This window comes from Antechinus flavipes, chromosome 1, assembly GCF_016432865.1.
Source record: "Antechinus flavipes isolate AdamAnt ecotype Samford, QLD, Australia chromosome 1, AdamAnt_v2, whole genome shotgun sequence".
NCBI lineage: Eukaryota > Metazoa > Chordata > Mammalia > Dasyuromorphia > Dasyuridae > Antechinus > Antechinus flavipes.
Window position 1 is genome coordinate 100,461,131 of NC_067398.1, and position 19,170 is coordinate 100,480,300.

The window sequence follows — 19,170 nt, forward strand, 5'->3', positions numbered from 1 at the left end:
CTGAACTGGCCTACTTCCTATTCTTTGTCTCTCAGAATATTCCGTGTTTCTTATTATCACAGGTTTTTCTCTTCAAGTTATCTTTTTTTAAAAAAATTTAACTGCATATATGTCATATTCCTGTCCCCCAGTAAAATTTAAGTTTCTTAGAGCCAAAGATTGTTTTGTCTTTGTATCTTTATTGCCTTGTGATTTTGGGGAGTGGGGAATAGGGGGAGAGTTAGAATCACCATCTATTATTTTTTCAGGACAGATTACTTCCTGATGAAGGAATCTTCTAACAATGAAAATCTTCAACTTACTGTATAATCTTAGATAATTGCTTGTAGACCCTGAGAGATTTATTGAAATCAAGATCACACAGCCAGTATATTTTCAAGGTGGGACTTTAATCCAAGTCATCCTACTAGCTCTTTATCTGCTCTTTCCTTAGAATGTAGTTGGAATTCAGTACAGGTTTGTTGCATTGAATTTTATTAGAAAAGTTATTAGTTTTCCTACTTTACACACTAGTAAACTAAAACGTGGAGAGGGTCAGAAATTTTGCTTAGGATCATACAATTTATCAAGTGTTATAGACATTACCGTAATCATATACTTCCAGTTTCAAATACAAAATTTGTCTCCAAGTCCAAAACCAAATAAAACCCAAAAAGTCAAGCAAAAAATATTTTGGAATATTGAGGATATGATAATCAGTCTGTCAGCTTATCATAATATTAAACTTTAAGGGGAAGGATAAGTAAAGAATTATTTTTCCCTCTACATTGAGTTGCTCAGTTGAGTTGATCTTTTTAGTTTTGAGAAGTTAAAACAAAGATAAAAAAGTAAACACATAAAGTCTAGTCACTGTGATGCACTTGCATTCATAGAAATAGAGATACCCATCTAGAGCCGTTAGATTCAAAATAACATCTCTCCATTTTTTTTCTGTAGTAAGGAATTATTATCAAAAGACAACTAGGAAATCACTGAGTGATCCTTTCCCTGTTGATGGCTGATGTTAGTCAGAAGTAATTCAATACATTTTACTAAACTGTGGCTTTCATAAAATAAAAATTTTGCTTTCAAACTACAAAATGAACTGTCCAGATGGACATGATGAATGTGTTTGTAATGACCTTGTAGGATATATTAACATCTTACAATTATTTCTAATTAAACTTCTTTTTGAAAAGATGCAGAAAGGAACATATACAGTTATTCCTACTGCACCTGAAAATAAATGTATTTATTTTCCAAAGGCTTTCTGTTCCATTTTGTCTATCATTTAATTCAGGAGCCAGGAGCCATTTTATGTCCAAAATAGTCTCGTCACATTAAGCTAATCCCCTTTGAACATGCAACTCAATTTCTTTAATTAGCTTTAAAAATAAGGATCATTAAATCAGAGTGCCACCATCAATTACTGTGCAAGAGTTTGGCTGTTCAATAATGCATCAGAGCCGTGCTCTAATCAGTATTTTACTGAAAGATTTATGGAAAAGGAGGCTTTCCTAAGTCTGAAACTTGAAATATATGCCTACTATGTATGAAAAAATTTCTGTGATTACTACCATTTTTGGTGCTTTATTTTAGTGAATACACTCAATGTTTGATCAATTCATTCTTCTTTGCATTTTATATTTGGGACTAATTCCAAATGGTTGGTTACAACATTTGTGTAAATTCACAACAAAATAATCAAATTTCTTGCCTTTGCAAGAAAAGACAAGGTGCAGATTAACAAAAAAAGCCCACATTTGTTAGAGGTCCACCTGTCACAAGTTTTCTCAAGCATGCTTCACTTTTTATTTCTTATACTGTTAAAGCCAAAAACCAAGAAGAAACACAAAAATTTAAGTAGATAAGGCCTCTTATACCTCCTTATGCCTGAACTCTAATAGGCGATACTAACAGAACCTAAACTCTAGTAGGTCATTTCAAGCCTTTAAAAGGCTTCTAGTATCAGACCTGGTAATGAATTTTCTATCTCTTTTTCTAGGACTGTCCGTAATAAGTATAGAGAGTCACATCACAAGTCTGGACAGAGGTTAAGGGATTTTTCATCCATGCAGGACTTCAGGGGTAACTTTTCAGTTATAGAGGGGTTAAAGTGTGTATTGATAGCGGGAGTATATATATAAATGAGAGAATAGATTACTTACAAATTGTAGAGGCATCTAGATCTGTCATTTTGACAAGCCTGTGCTTGGGAACTTAAACAAAGTTAACAGCTTTAATTCTGGCTAAAACATTAAAACTTAAGCATGAAAATGTTTAAATATTCTCTAGCTCTTGAGATATGCTTGTGTTTTAGCTTTCTTCATTCAATATGCATAGTATCCATTAAATAGACATCAGCAAAAGTGATATTTTCTTCCTACTCTACATAAGTGCATTTAAAATATGTTTAGAAAAAAACAACAACCAAGAGTATACAGTATAAATTACCCAAAATGCTTGAAGAAATTCAATTTGATATTTTCATAAGGCAGTAAAAATTATACCAAGTATTTCTGGAAATGAGTACTATACAATAAAAATTCATCTAACTAATAGCATTAGCCCCAACTATGAAAAAGCAAAAGGGATAGATAAAATATAAATAGAATTCCTTATCTTCATATTTCTAACATCTTGAGTAAAGTGAATTCATATGTTTAAGCACATTTCTTGTTGTTTTGTTGTTGTTATTTTAAGTTAGCATCAAATTCCCATATATATGGTCTCAAACAAGACCCATTTCCTCTCTCTAGACATATATTTTGACTCTCCTCCATTCTTGAAATGATCTCTGTCCTCATCTCTACTTACTGGTTTCTTAACTTCTTTTAAGTCCCAACCAAAATCTCATTTTCTACAAAAAAGCCTTTCCTAACTTGTCTTAATTCCAGTGTCTCTTTTTAATTATTTCCTATTAATTATTTCTCACTTGTCCTGTTTATAACTTGTTTGTATCTATCTATTCATTTATTGTCTCCCTCACTGTAAACTCCTTCTAAGAAAGGGATTTTCTTTTCCCTCTTTTTGTATTCTAAGTGATTAGCACAGTACTTCTAATGGACATTTAATAAATGTTTATTGACTGTACTAGGTTCTATGGAATGAGAAACATTTTTCTTATGCATCTGTCAAATTTCAAATTTAGAAACAACCTACATATTAAAAAAATGAAAACTACACTTCTAGAATCTGTGTCCATCTTTAGATATATAGGAATATGATGCTTAAATCAACAAGAAATGTGCTAAAATATATGGATTCATCTTATTCAAGATGTTAGATATTTTCATATTTCTATTTATTTCTATTTCTATTTCTATTTCATCTATCTATTGTGATATTATCCAGTAATTCTCTCTCTATCTCTTACTTCACTTTGGCCCTTGATAGAAGTATTTTGTAATAAGTGTATTAAGCAAAATAAACCAGTGCCTTGGCCAGTGTTTGAAAATCTGTCTTTCATTATGTACCTTTAGGTCAAGGGTGCTAAACCTTATTTTGTTTGTTGTGGACCTTGGCACTCTGGTAAAGTCTATGAACAGGACCCCTTTTTCAGAACAGTATTTTTAAATGAATAAAATAAATCAAATACAAGAAAAAAATATTGATATATAGTTATCAATATTTTTTTAACAACCAAGTATATTGACCCTAGGTTGTGGTTGTTTCTAACCTGCTCCAGTCCATCAGTTTCCCATTAAGAGAAAGGATGCTTCAACATCATTTTTCTGAAAGTATGTCTTGTCACTGCATTTATCCGAGGTCTGACATCTTTCAAAGATGGTTTCCTTATTAATGATTAATATACATCATTTTCATAAGTATTTTATCTGCTAAACAATTTATAAATATTCCTATTTTGTTCTCATGATTCTGAAAAGTAGATACTGTCATCATTTTCATTTTATATGTGAGTAGAAAGTGAGGCAGGTGAGATGAAGTGACTTGTTCAGTATGTCACAGCCAAAAAAATTCCACTCAAGTCTTCTCGACTCCACATTCCGTATTCTGTCCACATTTCCATATAGTTTCCTTTACATTATTGTGATCTGGTTATCATGTATATGTTCTCTTTGTTCTTATTTCTCTCTATATCAATTTATACAAGTATTCCTAGGTTTCTTTCAATTATTTTTATTTTTTATTCCTAATGGCACAATAATATCCTCTTTCATTCTCTGAGTAATGAGCATCCACTTTCCCCTTTAGTTCTTTCCTTCAACAAAATGTATTATTATAAATATTTTTGTGGATGTGGGACTTTTTCTTTTTCTGTTACCACTTTTGAAGTATATACCTAGTAGTGATGATACTCCTGAATCTTTTGATTATGTACATTTTAGTGACTTTAGAGTAGAGGTCAAAATTATTTTTTTTCAGAATTGGTAGACTAAGTCACAATTATATTAATTATGCATTAGTGTTCTTAGCCTTCCAAAGATAGAGTTTTTCAGTACTTGACTTGCTTTTATTCTATAGCTCCAGAATGACTAAGAATAATTTTGTTTTGTAGTTAAGTTGCTTCGGTGGGGAAAGTCAAAATATTTATATATTGATTTATGTAGTCAGAGAAGGTGCATCTTAAAAAAAAAAAAGAGGCTTTGAGATCTACTTTCTTTTTTATGCAAAACACTCTTTGGGGTATTTGAATCCAGAATCCGAGTTTCCCGGACTTGTGAAGATTGTTCCTGTAGGGAATAAGCAGGGGTTGCATCATAAATGCTTTTAAGTGTAGCAGAGAGAATTAAAACAAAATCTTTCCCCTTGCAGATACATAAACTATCTAACAATTTGTTGTCATGTAACCTAAAAAGATATCTTTTTAAGATATCAAGTACTGTTTCCTGTAGTCACAATTATTATAATGAATAACTCTAGTTACTTTTTTTCTTATGCTTCAAGAAAACTTTAATGTCACCTCTGTAATTCAGTTTAAACATTTATTAAGTAATTGTTGCATAGAAAGCACCAATGAAAAAGTAAGTTTTAAATAGTACTGATTTCCTGATCTTATTTAATATATAGTCAATAAGGGGATAGAATGAATATATATATATGTATATATATAAATAATATATATATGCAGAATAGATGACATGGATGGATTTGGTGACTTCTGTAGTTCATTCCAGTACTAAATTTGTGATCCCATGGTTCTTTGAACGTAGAATAGCTTTGGGCATATAGTAGGTGCTTTTATAGATGTTGTGTTATATAGTTCAAGGGAGAAAATATAGTTACTGACTAGGGGATCAGGGAAAGATTCCTGAAGGAAATGGCAAATATGGGATGAAAACTTGATAATTATTTGGTGAATCTGGTATGTAAGTTATCTAAATTGATTCTCTTTGTAGATCAAACTCTTTTAAGTATTTGCCATCTTTCTAGTTAAATTTTCTCTAAACTGGGTCCTTATATATATCCACTAAACAGTGGACGTATCAACTTTTGCAGACTTATTAAAAAGGACATGCCTAACTTTGGGGCTTTGTGATATAGATTAAAAAATTTAAAAAGATTTTTGATAGGTAGAATAATACAATTAATTATTTTTTAGAAAAATTTTAGAAAATTATTTTATAAATCTGACTTTGAACAACATCTTTTTCAAGAACAAATTGAATGAATTTTCATCTGATTTAAACAAACTGGAAAAACAAACCTACTTTATTAACATGAACTTTTTTTTTCCCCTTAGGATCTTAATACTGTAATTAGTTGAGCCAGGGGAAGCAAGTTAATTCTGAGAGTGTTCTCCCTTGGAATGAGAATTAATCTGTTAACATACTAGGGAGTACCTTTGAAGGACTCATTACTTTGTTCCCAGCATATAGTTTGTTCATCCTGGCTCACCATAGCATAAGTCCAAATATTTTTTTCTCTATGCAAACACACCATAGGCGTTAGGACCTTGTGTGTGGGATCCTCAGCCTGTCGCAGCTTTCATCATGCCATCTGCTTCAACCTGAGATGTGTAGAGTTTGCTGGCAGACTTTTTTGAAGTTGCCATGGCTTAGGATAAAAAACCAGGCTTGGCATAACAAGGCTGTTTAAAAAATACACCATACGTACATACATACATACACATACACACACTCACATATATACACGTATATGTATATGTACATACATGGACATATACCCATAGTATACTATATACATATATGTAGGTATAAATGTTAATTCATCCCAAATGGTTTAAAATAATCATTTAAAGGATAACAAAATGCTTTCTGCCTCTGACACTCCTTGCTCCCCTCACCCATTAGTTGTAAACAGGTAGCTGATAAATTCACTGGATCATTGGTAATCTGAAAACTCTGTGTCTTATAGATGTAGTGCATTTTAAAATAGTTATATATAAAACAACACATCGATTTACATAGTTAGTGTGATGATTTATGAGGAAAGAAGGAAAGTCTGTATAAAACTCCTTACTCAAAGAAATAACAATAGCAGTAACAACATTAATGATTTAATACTAAAAGGTACTATGATTTCACATGTGGTAGGTACTTCTTACACTCACACAGAACAAATGCTTTAGAAAATGTTTTTGACTAAATCCCTAATTGAAAATATTCATTACTTGGTGACCAGCCATTTTATGATAAAGTAACAAGCATTTACTAAACACCTGCTGTGTACTAAGCACCATGATAAGGCTCTTGGGAAGGTATACAGTTGGCCACTTAACATGAACTTGAAGCCTTTCAACCTTAGTAGGATAGATAGGTCTTTTGTGCCACTTTCAAAACCTTTGAGAACCCAGTCAAAATATGTGCCACAATGAAGTGATAATCTGACTGAGTCAGTGTTTCTTAAGTTCTAATTATGTGGGGAAAGTAGTCATGTGAGGGCAAAGTGGAAAGTAATCTAGAGTCAACAGCTGAGCCAGGTTGGAAGTGAGATTGTGAAGGGTAACTACTTCCCAAAGTGAGGGTTTCAAGGAGAAACTCCCCAAACAAGAGGAGGAGGCTACAGTGGAGGCAGCATCTCTACCATGAGAGGGCTGCTGAAATGGAAGTTGAAAGAAATCCAGGGAATAGGAGTTGAGCTGTGTTAAAATAGTTAAAAGAGGTGGAATGGAGAAATAATATTAATGGGAATAATAATAAGATAATGATTATATTTGTATACATAGATTTAGATGCAGAATGTTGTAATAGTAGAGCCTCTTAGATGAGACCAGCTGTTCTTTGTCCCAACTCTTTTGGGCTGTTTAGTGACTAAATCTTGTATGGTGGTGAGGACAATTAGCTATTAATATGGTTCTGTTTTATTCTGCTATAGAGAGGCTTCAGTATGTCTGCTTCTCAGTCAGTCAACACACATCCCCTCACATTATCTCCATTTTATTTTGTCTGTGTTTTATTTGTACTTAGCTCTTTGAATTTTGTCTCCTTTATTAGAATGTAATTTCCTTGAGAGAAGGGACTATTTTTTTTTAATTTTTCAATTAAAACAATTTTTGAGAAGGGACTGTCTTTTACTTTGTGTCATTGGTGCTTACTTAGCACAATACATGGCATGCAGGCACTTAATAAATGCTTATTGATGAACTGATTTTTCTTTCTAGTTGTCATCTTTAATTCTTGAGTCCCCTCTTATCCTTACATAGCTTTACATTGTGAAATTCACATGTATGCTGGTGGAAGAATAGGGTTTCCAGTATTCCATTTTGAAAAGATTGTCTCTAAATGATCCCAACATAGGTTAGATTAGGCTAAATCAATAAGATGAATTTCTATAATAAATTCTATATTTTATATTCATAGATAACAATATGGATAGTAATTCAACTAAAATAATGAGATAGATTTAATGTGCAGCAAATTCAATAAGAGTCATTTTAATGACTATATGTGATAGCCAGTGTATATGTGATAAGGAAGAAAAAGAGTTCTCCCATAATGCACTGAGAATGATTGTGTCCAAAACAAGGGAGTTGTGAATATGATTGTTCTCTATCCTGCTCAAAGTCCACTTAGAGTATTATGTTCAGTGCTGAATCTAGGAAGTATATCAATAAACTGAAGAACAGCTAGAAGCTGATCAGAACGGTGAAGGGCCTTGAGATTATGCCATAAAGAGGATTTGTGGAAGGAACTGGGAATGTTTAACTTGTAGAAGAGCAATTGGAGCTGAAGGAGAGGGGGTGATAGCTGCCCATCAATTACTTAGAAAGATGTGTCATGGAAAAAAGGTTCAACTTATTCTGCTTATTCTGAGATAACAAAATTAAGAATAATGGATTCAAATTGCAAATTTAGTTTTGATTTACAAAGAAAAGCTTGAGAATAAATAGCAACCTCAAAATAGAATGGGTTGTCTTGAGAGTTTGTGAACTTCCCCTCAGTTCAGATCATTAGGGGAAAGTTGGATGCATACTTATTTCAAATTTGTGGAAGAATTCTTTTTTTAAAGCATTCACAAGAGAAAGGACAAGAACATTTTCCTCCAACATATTTCCCTATGGATATCCTCTGTCTTTGGGAAAGTGGGCTCAAACTTAAAGCAGTTTCTCTAGTTAACCCTTTTGTCCTCCCTTCACCCCAGTTCACTTTCAAATTTGGCATAGCCCATGGATAAATGGTTTTAGCTTCCCTATCTCAATAGACTACACAATCTGGTATAAACTTTAGCTCCTCGAGTTCTGGTGGTTTACCATTCTGACTTTTCAAAGCTCACAGGGTCATAGATATCTACAGAACTCCTTTTCTCAAAAGCAGGAAAGAAAAAAATGGAAAGAAACACAGAACAGTGTGCTCCATTTGTGTACCACATGCTGGTTCCTCATATTATAGTTGTGTTAGATAGCTCAAGATCAAATTTTCTTCTTTATGTGTTCATCACACCAGAAACAGGCAGAATATATAAAAATGATTTTATTTGTGGAGTAGGGCTTTACCATTTCATGTCATCAAGTCTTTCTATAAGCAGGCTTTCTTTCTCATAAGCTGGCAGGAGGCAGAAATTATTGAGCATCCTATTGAGTATGAGATTTATGAAGTCTACTCCCTGACACCTTACCTCGTGTTTAAAAAATTTGCCATTCTTGCTAAGTTGTTTTGTATGCATTTTAAATATGTTGTCTATGTTGCCAAATCAGAAAAGCCCCCCTGCTCTTTGGACAAACACAAACAGTACCTTTTCTCTTATTTCTGAAATATAATAAAGAAAACAGGCTCAAAACAATCAAGCATACAATCCTCCATGTAGAGGTGGAAATCACGATTTCTCTTGAAGGCAGTAATGAAGATTCACCAAACAAAGAACAGATTACTGCTTGCTTATTTAGTACTTAGCATTTGCCTATCTTGAAATATGAAGTGGCCTTTCCCTCACACAAAGCAGCAGCAGAGAAAAGAAAAAAAGCAAGGAAAATTCAGCCTTGTCTTTCATAAGGGAGCTCTCCTGACCATTTTAATGTCTCCCTGATGGGATTTTGGATCTGGAATCAATATCTCAGCTGAAAAATAGATTCTCTCAAACCATTTCTAGGGGATTAAAGAGTGTTTCATCTACTTTCTCTTCCCCTCTAAGCATCTTTGGATAGAATTCTTGATAAGTTACAAATTAAGTAGATATCTTCTAGGTCCATTCCAACTTCAAGATCTACAATTTTATGATTCTGTAAATAGGACTCATAATGAGGCATGGCTATTTTCATCACCTGTATAAAATTTTGGTTACATTCAGTCCTTTGGTATCTAACCTTGATGTTTTCCTAGGAACCTCATTAACATATTATCATTTCACTTAGAAGCACTTTTGAAAATTATTTTACATACTTTAGCTAAAATATAGAATAAGATTAGATAATATCTCAAATATCAAATGTTCCATTTATACCTTGAGAGAAAGTATAGTATAGGGGATAGAACACTATGCTAAGTTCTAAAGCTATCTCAGACATTAAATACCTATGTATTCATAAGTCAATTACTCTAAGTCTCAGTTTCCTAGTTTGCAACTAGGCTTAAATTTGGTCATCTCTGAAATCCCCTTTCCGGGCTCCAGATCTATGACCCTGTATCAGTTCCTGCAGTCCATTGAGGAAAATTTGTAATAAATTGGAGATCAGAAAACAAATTCTCTACATCCATGTAATACTGCTGTACAATTTATTTTACATTTTTTGAAGAGTCCTCTGCCAAAGTCCAAAGGAACAAGTTCAAATCTTGTCTCAATATTGCTATGTGTGGCTTTGAACAAGTAATTTAACCTCAGTTTTTTCATCTATAAAATAGAGTTTGTTCCACTTGGCCTCTGAAGTCCCCTTCCTTGCCCTGTCATTATAATGATTACCCTAAAAGCTGTGTAAGCAGAGTCTTGGTTTTGATACATCTCACCAAAGTCAAAAGTCTTCAAGTAAAGGCTCCCAAACAGGTTTTATTAATGTTTCTCATCCAAGGATTAGCCAATATATGTTTAGAGAAGAACATCATCAGAAAGTTGCATGGTAATTTCTTTTTTGGCTATGACATTAGGAGACTGTTTCCTAATGTATGGAGGCATTGGGATCTGCATTGGTGAAGAACTAGCCCATACCAATGAAATCACACATCCTTTATTAAGTATTTAAAAGGACATCCCAGCTTCTTTGGATACAGTGAAGGAACCAGTTATCTAATGTTGAAAGTTTATATTAATCCCTTTGTCATTCTTAGGTAAATGTTACACCATCCAAATCTTCAAGTGGTGAGTTCTCACAACTTCCACATTTTGCATCTAGTGGGCATCCTACTTCATATAATGAGCCTTATTTATTGGGTCAAAATAATGGTGATTTTGAATCACATATGGGAACCAGCATTCCTCAAATCAATGGGAAACCTTCAGGTGATGAATTTGATCAGCTTATCAAAAATATGGCACAGGTGAGTTATGATTTTTGTTGTTCACAATGATTAGCATTTGCTTGTGTTTATGAAAATGTTGCCCTCAGATAATTAAGACCTTTCTCAGTTAAATATTATGAAGTTAAAAATGTCTGAGTCATTTTATTGATGAAAGAACATATTTTGTGGGAAAATTTAGATGTGGGAGATGGAATTTAAATGCATTTGCTATCAATGGAAAGCAATTATTTCATGATGATTTATTTAGCGAGTGTCTGATTTTAAACTGCAGTATTTGCCTTTGGGTATTTTTGTAGCCTTTCATATGTTCTGTTAGATATTATTAAGGATGAATGAAATGTCTGCTAACATGCTAAGCTGGCTCTGTTGCTCTGTGTGACCTCAGGTAAATCATTTAACATCTAGTCTTTCATTTTGTTCATCTGAAAATTCAGGGTCACAATGTTAAATCCTTCCGAGTATTGTGAGATTAAAAAAAAAAACTTAATATATGTAAAATATAAGTATGAAGATATACAAATAAGATAGCATTACATTGTTGAGATTTACTTCTCCTTTTCATTATTTTTGTTTGTTGGGTTTCTTGAACAGGGTCGACCTATAGAGATTTTTGAACTTGTTAAGCCTGCAAGTGGTGGCCTAGGGTTCAGTGTTGTAGGGCTGAAGAGTGAAAACAGAGGTGAACTGGGGATATTTGTGCAAGAGATCCAAGAGGGAAGTGTGGCACAAAGGTGAGGCTATTCCCAAACTCCTGTCATTAGTATACTGAATTATTCTCTTTCTTCTTCATCATGACACAGCTTTAGAGTATTAAGGGACCTATCTCAGAGGTCTATCTCAAAGGATTTTTCAGGAAAAAAATTGACATGAAAAATTCACTAAACAGTTTTCAAAGCTTATGTTTACTTCTTTTCTAGTCCAGAGTCATCTTTAGAGAATGTAGTTGAATTTTGTTTCTATAGAAGCTTAACCTCATTTCTTCATAGAAATAAGATTTTAGTCTAGTTTCCTAATTTAGTGTTGGCATAATAATTGATAGAGTCCTTTCAACTTTAAAGCTCATAGTCAAGAATAAACATAGAGCTTTGACTGTAAGGAGCTAAGCTGGGAGCATATAAATGGGGGCATGTTTTGCTTGTGATAGGTACCAATATGAAGAGGCCATAGAAGGGGAGGAGATAGCTATAGGGTCTGTGCTGTCCTGGAGAGGCAGTGGGATTAGCTTCAAAGAGATCTAGCTAATCACCAGAGGGCCCAAATAACTTCCTTTAGGAAAACTGCAGGAAGAAGATTACAAAGTGTGGAACAGAGAAAATAGGATAATAAAAACAGGAGAAATCTATCCAGAAGCATTGGTAATTTCAGTGACAGCTGTCACATCTATTTCTTTCTCTTATTGACAGAGATGGGAGATTGAAAGAAACTGATCAAATACTAGCAATCAATGGATATGCACTTGATCAGACAATAACACACCAACAGGCTATCAGCATCCTTCAGAAGGCCAAAGATAATGTCCAGCTCATTATTGCCAGAGGCTCAATTCCTCCACTCATGAGCCCCATAGTTTCTCGTTCTCCATCAGCTGCTAGTACAGTTTCAGCTCACTCCAATCCTGTGGTGAGTATCTCCCCTCCCCCCAAGAAAAGTGTGTGTGGATATATGTCTCTCTCTCTCTCTCTCTCTATATATATATGTATGTATGTATATATGCCTATATGTATACATACATCTACATATGTGTATATATATGTATGTGTGTATGTATATATATATATATATATATATATACACCCACAGCTTCATGGTTGTCCATGTACTCCTAATCATGGCTACATGATTTCTTTCATTGTATTATAGCTAGATGTTGCAGTGGATAGACTGCTGGTCCTGGAGTCAGGGAAAACTTTATTCAGATTAAGCCTCAAATACTTATTAGCTTGAATGATATTAGGCAAATGATTTCATCTCTTGTATGCTGCCTTCTCTCTCTCCCTTCCTTTCACCCTTTCTTTTATTTCTTCTTTGCTCTTTTCTCTCCCATTCTGTCACCGTCCATTGTCTTCTCAAATCTTTTTGTTGGTTACACATTATGTATTCAATGTCCCAATTCCCCAGATCTTTTATAACCCTTTCTTCAGAAAAAAATCCCTTTGTTTTATTTTGCATAAGTTTTGCATTTTGATACACAGCATATATCATACATATTACACTACACAGGTATAGATGTATACATGCTTGTATACACGTGCATATATATATTGCATATGTGTTAAGATTATAAGTGGTGGCAAGTAGGAATGAACTAAATGTTGTGAACTTATCTAACCATTCTGGAGGACAATTTGAACCATGCCCAATGGACTATAAAATTATCCATTCATACCATTTGATCTAGCAATACTAGGTCTTTATCCCAGAGACATTAAAAAGAAGCCAAAGCCACCTATTTGTACAAAATCTTTTTTTGTGGTGTCTGAGAATTGGAAATTCAGAGCGATGGCCATCAATTGAAGAATGGCTGAATGAGTTGTGGTATATGATTGTGATGGACTATTTTTGTGCTGTAAGAAATGACAAGCAGGATTATTTCAGAAAAACCTGGAAAAATCTGCATGAACTGATGCAAAATCAAGTTATAATCAGGAAATCATTGTCCACAGAAACAGTAACATTGCAAAATGAATTGTGAGTTAGCCATTCTCAGCAGTGCAATGATCCAAGACAATTGCAAATGACTCATGATGAAATATGCTGTCTGCCTTGAGAAAAAAACTGATATTGTCTAAATATAGACTGAAGCATGCTATTTTTCTTTTTCCTTACTTCCTTTCTTCTTCCTTCTTTTTGTTCCTTTCTTCTTTGCTTGAGTCTTCTTGGACTAATATGAAAATGCCGTATATGATCACACATGTATAACCTATATTAGATTATTTATCATCTCAAAGACAAGGAAGGGGAAGGAGGAATAGATAGAATTGGGAACTCAAAATTTAAAAAAAAAAGTTTAAAATTATTTTAACGTGTAATTGGGAAAAGAAAATATTAAGTAAAATAAAAGTAATAATATAGTAGTATATTACTATAAAATAAAAGTAGTCATAATTTCACATGTGAACAAGGTTATGTTTCAGATTTGGAAGTTACATTTGATCAGCCAAATATGATCAAAAATTATCAGAAAAACAGACTAATTTTTGAAACAGAGGAATTAGAAGATCAAATTGCTATTATTTGATGGATTATAGGGGAAGCAAGGGAATTTCAGAAAAAATCTACTGCTTCATTGACTGTAATAATAATATATGCAGCTCTGCTGTAACTTGATATATGTGTTCTCAGAAACCACTGCACTATACAAAAAATTGCAATAGAAATCGTAGAGGTTGTGGGGAACGTGATTTTAGGAATATAACTCTTAAAACCTTCATAATGGCAAAAGCAACTCTATTTAAGACACACAATTTCATCCATGATCTAAAAAAACTAGAAACTTAATTTAAAAAATAGTAAATAGTTTTATACCACTTAAATGGTTAAGAAATACATAAATAGTGGCCAAGCCCAAGTGTAAGGCCTGGAGCTGCTATCCAACTCTGGGCCTCTAGGCAGAGCAGGAGTCCATGAGATATAAGGGTGGGGTTAAAGGTGATATGAGCCAGACCTTTTCTGTTATGGTTCATATAGTTAACCTAAGTATATACAATAAAGAGGATATTTTACATTTAAAAAAGACATGAAGTTTGTTGTGGAAGTAGTCAGGGAAAGGGGTTGCATTTTTTGAGTTATTGTGAAATGGTGCATTTTGCTGCAAAAGAAGTTGAGTATAAACTATAAATCTTCCCTAATGTATCAATCAAGTTGGAACAAATTCAGGTTTTCAAAATTTGTGCTACAGCAGAACTAATTGTACTTGACATATCTGTCTTACAGGATTGTTATGAGGAAAGTCCTTTGTAAGTTGAAAAGCACTTTTGTAAAATAAGCTTTTATTATTTTTATTCAGGTGCAGTGGCAACATGTGGAGACCATTGAATTGCTTAATGATGGATCAGGTCTAGGATTTGGTATAGTAGGAGGAAAATCAACCGGAGTAATAGTAAAAACCATTTTACCTGGAGGAGTGGCTGATCAGGTAATCTCAATTAGTGGACATGTTTTGTTTGTGATTACCATAAGTTAGTATCATATATCATATAATAGAAACCAAAAAATCAAACCTTTGGACTACATCCTAGTAGAGTAAGTTCTTGAAAGGCAGAAATTATTTTGTTTTTGTCTTTTAATCTCCAACACCTGAAACAGTGCTTTTGTTCATAGTAGGCATCTAATAAGTACTTCTTAAGTGGATGACTTGAACTTTAAATTTTACTGATCAATTTTTTTATCTTTTATCTTGGGGAAGAAAATCATCTGAGATGTGAGTTTGGTCCTAAATTTTTGGCTGGATTATCTGTAAGGACTCCATATTGAGTTCAAAGATTTGGATTCTATCCCTGTATTTTCCATTTATTTATCTTCACTATGTTCCATGGCCACAAAAAAGTATTTCTAAACCCAGCTAGCTATCTTGCTATCTTACCTAAACACACTATCATTGGTTACTAGTTATCACTTCCACAGACAAGATTCATGTCTTTTTTAAGGTAAAATTCCCTTTCTTGTATGTGCTCAGGTTCAATAGGAACTATGAGCAGAAAAGGTCTGGCTCATATTACCTTTAATCCTACTCTTATATCCCATGGACTCCTGCCTTGCTTGGAAGTCGAGAGTTGGGTAGCAGTTCCAGGCCTTAGACTTGGGTTTGGTCGCTATTTATGTATTTCTAACCATATAAAAGCTGTATAACCATTTACTGTTTTTTTAAATCAAGTTTCCGATTTTTTTAGATCAGTGACAAAGGTTTTGAGAATTATGTTCCTAAATCACTTTCCCCTCAAGCTTTCTGGCTTTTATTGCATGGTTTTGTATAGTGCAGTGGTTTTTTTTTTTTTTTCTTTAAAACATATATATTGAGTTATAGTAGAAATGCAGAGATTTTGAGAAGAGCTCAACAAATCACTACTATTGGGGGTGGGGAATCCTCTCACTTCACCCTCAAAATTCATATCCTAATTATGGATCACTACTGTCAGAGTTCTGAATGACCACAGCATTTCATAGCATGTCTTTAGTATGTGATATATATTAAAACACTGTTTAGTGTGCATATTTCTTACAGTTTTAAATATGTGATTTCAGTGGTATAGTCCCTTCCGTAAATACAAATTATGATCCTTGTAAATCTTTGGACACAGTCTTAATGAAATTTTTTGTCCTGAAAAAATTTATCAGCTAGTTTTGAGCCTCTCCAAATTTAGGTAGACTAGTTTTTGGATGAAAGATGTACAATCCCATTTCAGACTTTTTGACCTTGATAGGATATATTCCAAAGTTTGTGTTACCATGATATGTAACCTTTGAAATCTTGGTAACCTTAATGCTAAATGAGGAAATACAGTAGGATTTTACTGGAGTATACATGTAACAAAAGAATAGTTGACAAATTTGTTAATTGTTATGATTGTTCACACATTTGTTGCATTGAGGGAAAATATTAATACTAATACTATACTCCCTACTTGGGCACCAAGTTTGCCAAAATGCTTTATTTAACTTTTCATTAATGAATCTGCAAGCCATTTCTAGCTTGGTGAAAAAGATGTCCAAACTAGCATTATCCCTCATCTCTGCCCCAAGAAAATTTCATTTATAGGAATCTTGAAATGGGACAAGATATATTAACATTCCTAACATTACAGAAGTGAGCATCCTAGTCACTATCTCAGACCACTTCAAGGAGCCATGAGAGTGCCCTGGTTTTCATGAAAGAGTACTTCTATAAGGTGGACCCTCATGTAATCCTTTCAATAGCCTTTAGATATATTCACCTAATGAAAGGCCTTTTTCTTACCTCAATCTGTCCCTAAGGAATCTGGAAAGCACTTTTGGGGAAAATATTAGTTCTTTAGCTTTGTAGAGAAACTGAGAAATATTTTTAATATGCTTGCATAGTTGATAAAATTAATTATTTTTATGAAAGGTTCACCCTTGATTATAACCAGTTGTAAATGGAACTGTTCAGAAGCATATTTGAATTTCATGTCAACTTTCATACCAGAAGAGCTTTGCTCAACATATATTTCCAGTGCTTATGATGACAATCAAAGCAGAAAACATTATGTAAAAATATAGTCATAATCTAGGAACAAACAAATATAATCAATCAGATTTTGATCTTTTTACTGTTAATATTAGGCAGCATTGGATGTAACATAAGCAGTTTGCTTTTTTAAAAAGCTCTAGATGTGGGTCTTCACTCAATAGAGAATGTAGCTCGACAACTCTGGCTATATTTCTAAGTTCTTTTGAAGTAAGGGCCTAAACATCAATTCTGCAGGATTCTTTAAGGGAGAAATAGTTTCATGGAAGAATCCCCTTTTTTTGTGATATATAGCACCATAATATAAACTCATACATATTTGTAAAATAGGTATCCTTCTCATCTTTACAGAGACAGGTATTTCCTTTTGCTTTCTATGAAAAAAAGACAAATAGATCCCTGGCCATATTCAGAAAGCTTGTCTTAGGTTTAGATTTAGATTTATTTATCTATATGTCTACCTGTATATTTATATATCATTTTTCCTGTGTATCATATTCCTCCTATCCATCCATCCATCCCTTCATCCATCTATCTATCTTTCAATAACCTGTTGGGGATAATCTTTTATGGAGATTCCAGTCTGCCTTCCTTTCAGCCACCAAAAAGATTTCCTAAATCTCAGGTCCAATCATGTTATATCTTATCCCCTATTTAGTGAACTCTATTAGCTTCCTATTGACTCTAGAATCAAATACAAAATTGTTTGTTTGGCATTTAAAGCCCTTCATAATTTAAGCTCCCTTTACCTTTCCATCTTCTTACATCTTACTACTCTTTGCTATGTATTCTTCAATTCAGTGACACTGATCTCCTGGCTTTTCCATCTCTCCCATCTGAGAATTTTCTGGCTGTCTGCCATGCATGGAAAATTTTCTTTCCTCAACTTTGCTGCTGAATTGCTTGTCTTCTTTTAAGTCCCAACTAAAAGCCCTGCCTTTTATAGAAAGCCTTCCTCTTAATTCTAGTATCTTCCCTCTGTTAATTATTTCCTATGTACCTTGTATATAAGTGGATTTGTACACACCTGTTTACCTTTTGTTTCCCCCTTTAGATTGTAAATTGTTTGAGACTAAGGACTTTTTTTTTCCATCTTTTATATTTTCAGCCCTTAGTTCAGTACTTGACATGTAGGTGCTTAATAAATATATATAATTTTTGTGTGTATGTATGTATTTATATATGTATATTTATACACATTTGTTAAGCATCTGTGTATATGATTAAGGATGAGGGAAGAATTAAGATCTGAATTTAAATATATTCTACATTTTTTTTTGTAAATTTAATTAATTGATACTCAATTTTTAAAATCTTTGTTTATTCAAATTCAGTTCAACTGAATTTACCTTTATTGCCATGAAATTTTACTAGCTCACAGTGATTTGATCTGATCTTCCTCTATATCTCCATCCATTCATTTGATAATTTTCTTTGTTTTTTTTTTATTTTTGTACCATAGAAAATACACAACAAATATCTTTTGTTTGATCTAACTAGAAGCTTATTTGAATGTGCCTCATTTATTCTGTAATAAATGACTCTCAAATTCACAAGTAAAGTATGTTCATCTTTTATTGGCTCTTCACAAAGCTAATTTCTTCCTTCATTTGGCTTTACAAAAATGTGTGATTTAAAAAATATTTTTAGGTCATTTGTTCCATTTTAGGACAATATTTGGGTCATTAATCATTCATTATCTCATTCAGCATGGGCGATTATGTAGTGGAGACCATATCCTGAAAATTGGGGAGACAGACCTGGCTGGTATGAGCAGTGAGCAAGTAGCACAAGTGCTCAGGCAGTGTGGGAATCGAGTCAAATTGGTGATTGCAAGAGGTGTCATAGAAGAACCCATGATAACGACTTCTTCAGGCATCACATTATCCTCGTCAATGTCTTCCATGTCGGAAAAGCTGGTGAGTGTACAAGGTTAAACAGATTTGGAAGACAATATTTATGTTATAAAGTTATTTTATACAGAATTTGAACTAATGGGAAAAGTTCTATTTTAGTTCTAATTAACAAATAAATACATCAAAACTTGCTGAAAACTTGGCAATATGAAAAGCAAGAAGACTAATTATAGATGAATAATTGCTCATTAATATAAATATG

At 33.2% G+C, this 19,170-nt stretch overlaps 1 protein-coding gene across 1 annotated transcript in view; it reads left to right on the forward strand.

Annotated features, from left to right (window-relative positions):
* The window catches only part of MPDZ (multiple PDZ domain crumbs cell polarity complex component), a 215,033-nt gene that overhangs the window by 47,836 nt on the left and 148,027 nt on the right, over window positions 1–19,170 (forward strand). Inside the window, exons 4-8 of the mRNA XM_051970827.1 lie at window positions 10,659–10,868; window positions 11,442–11,581; window positions 12,254–12,470; window positions 14,857–14,985; window positions 18,762–18,971. Coding sequence (XP_051826787.1) covers window positions 10,659–10,868; window positions 11,442–11,581; window positions 12,254–12,470; window positions 14,857–14,985; window positions 18,762–18,971 — 906 coding nt within the window. The remainder of the gene's footprint in view (window positions 1–10,658; window positions 10,869–11,441; window positions 11,582–12,253; window positions 12,471–14,856; window positions 14,986–18,761; window positions 18,972–19,170) is intronic.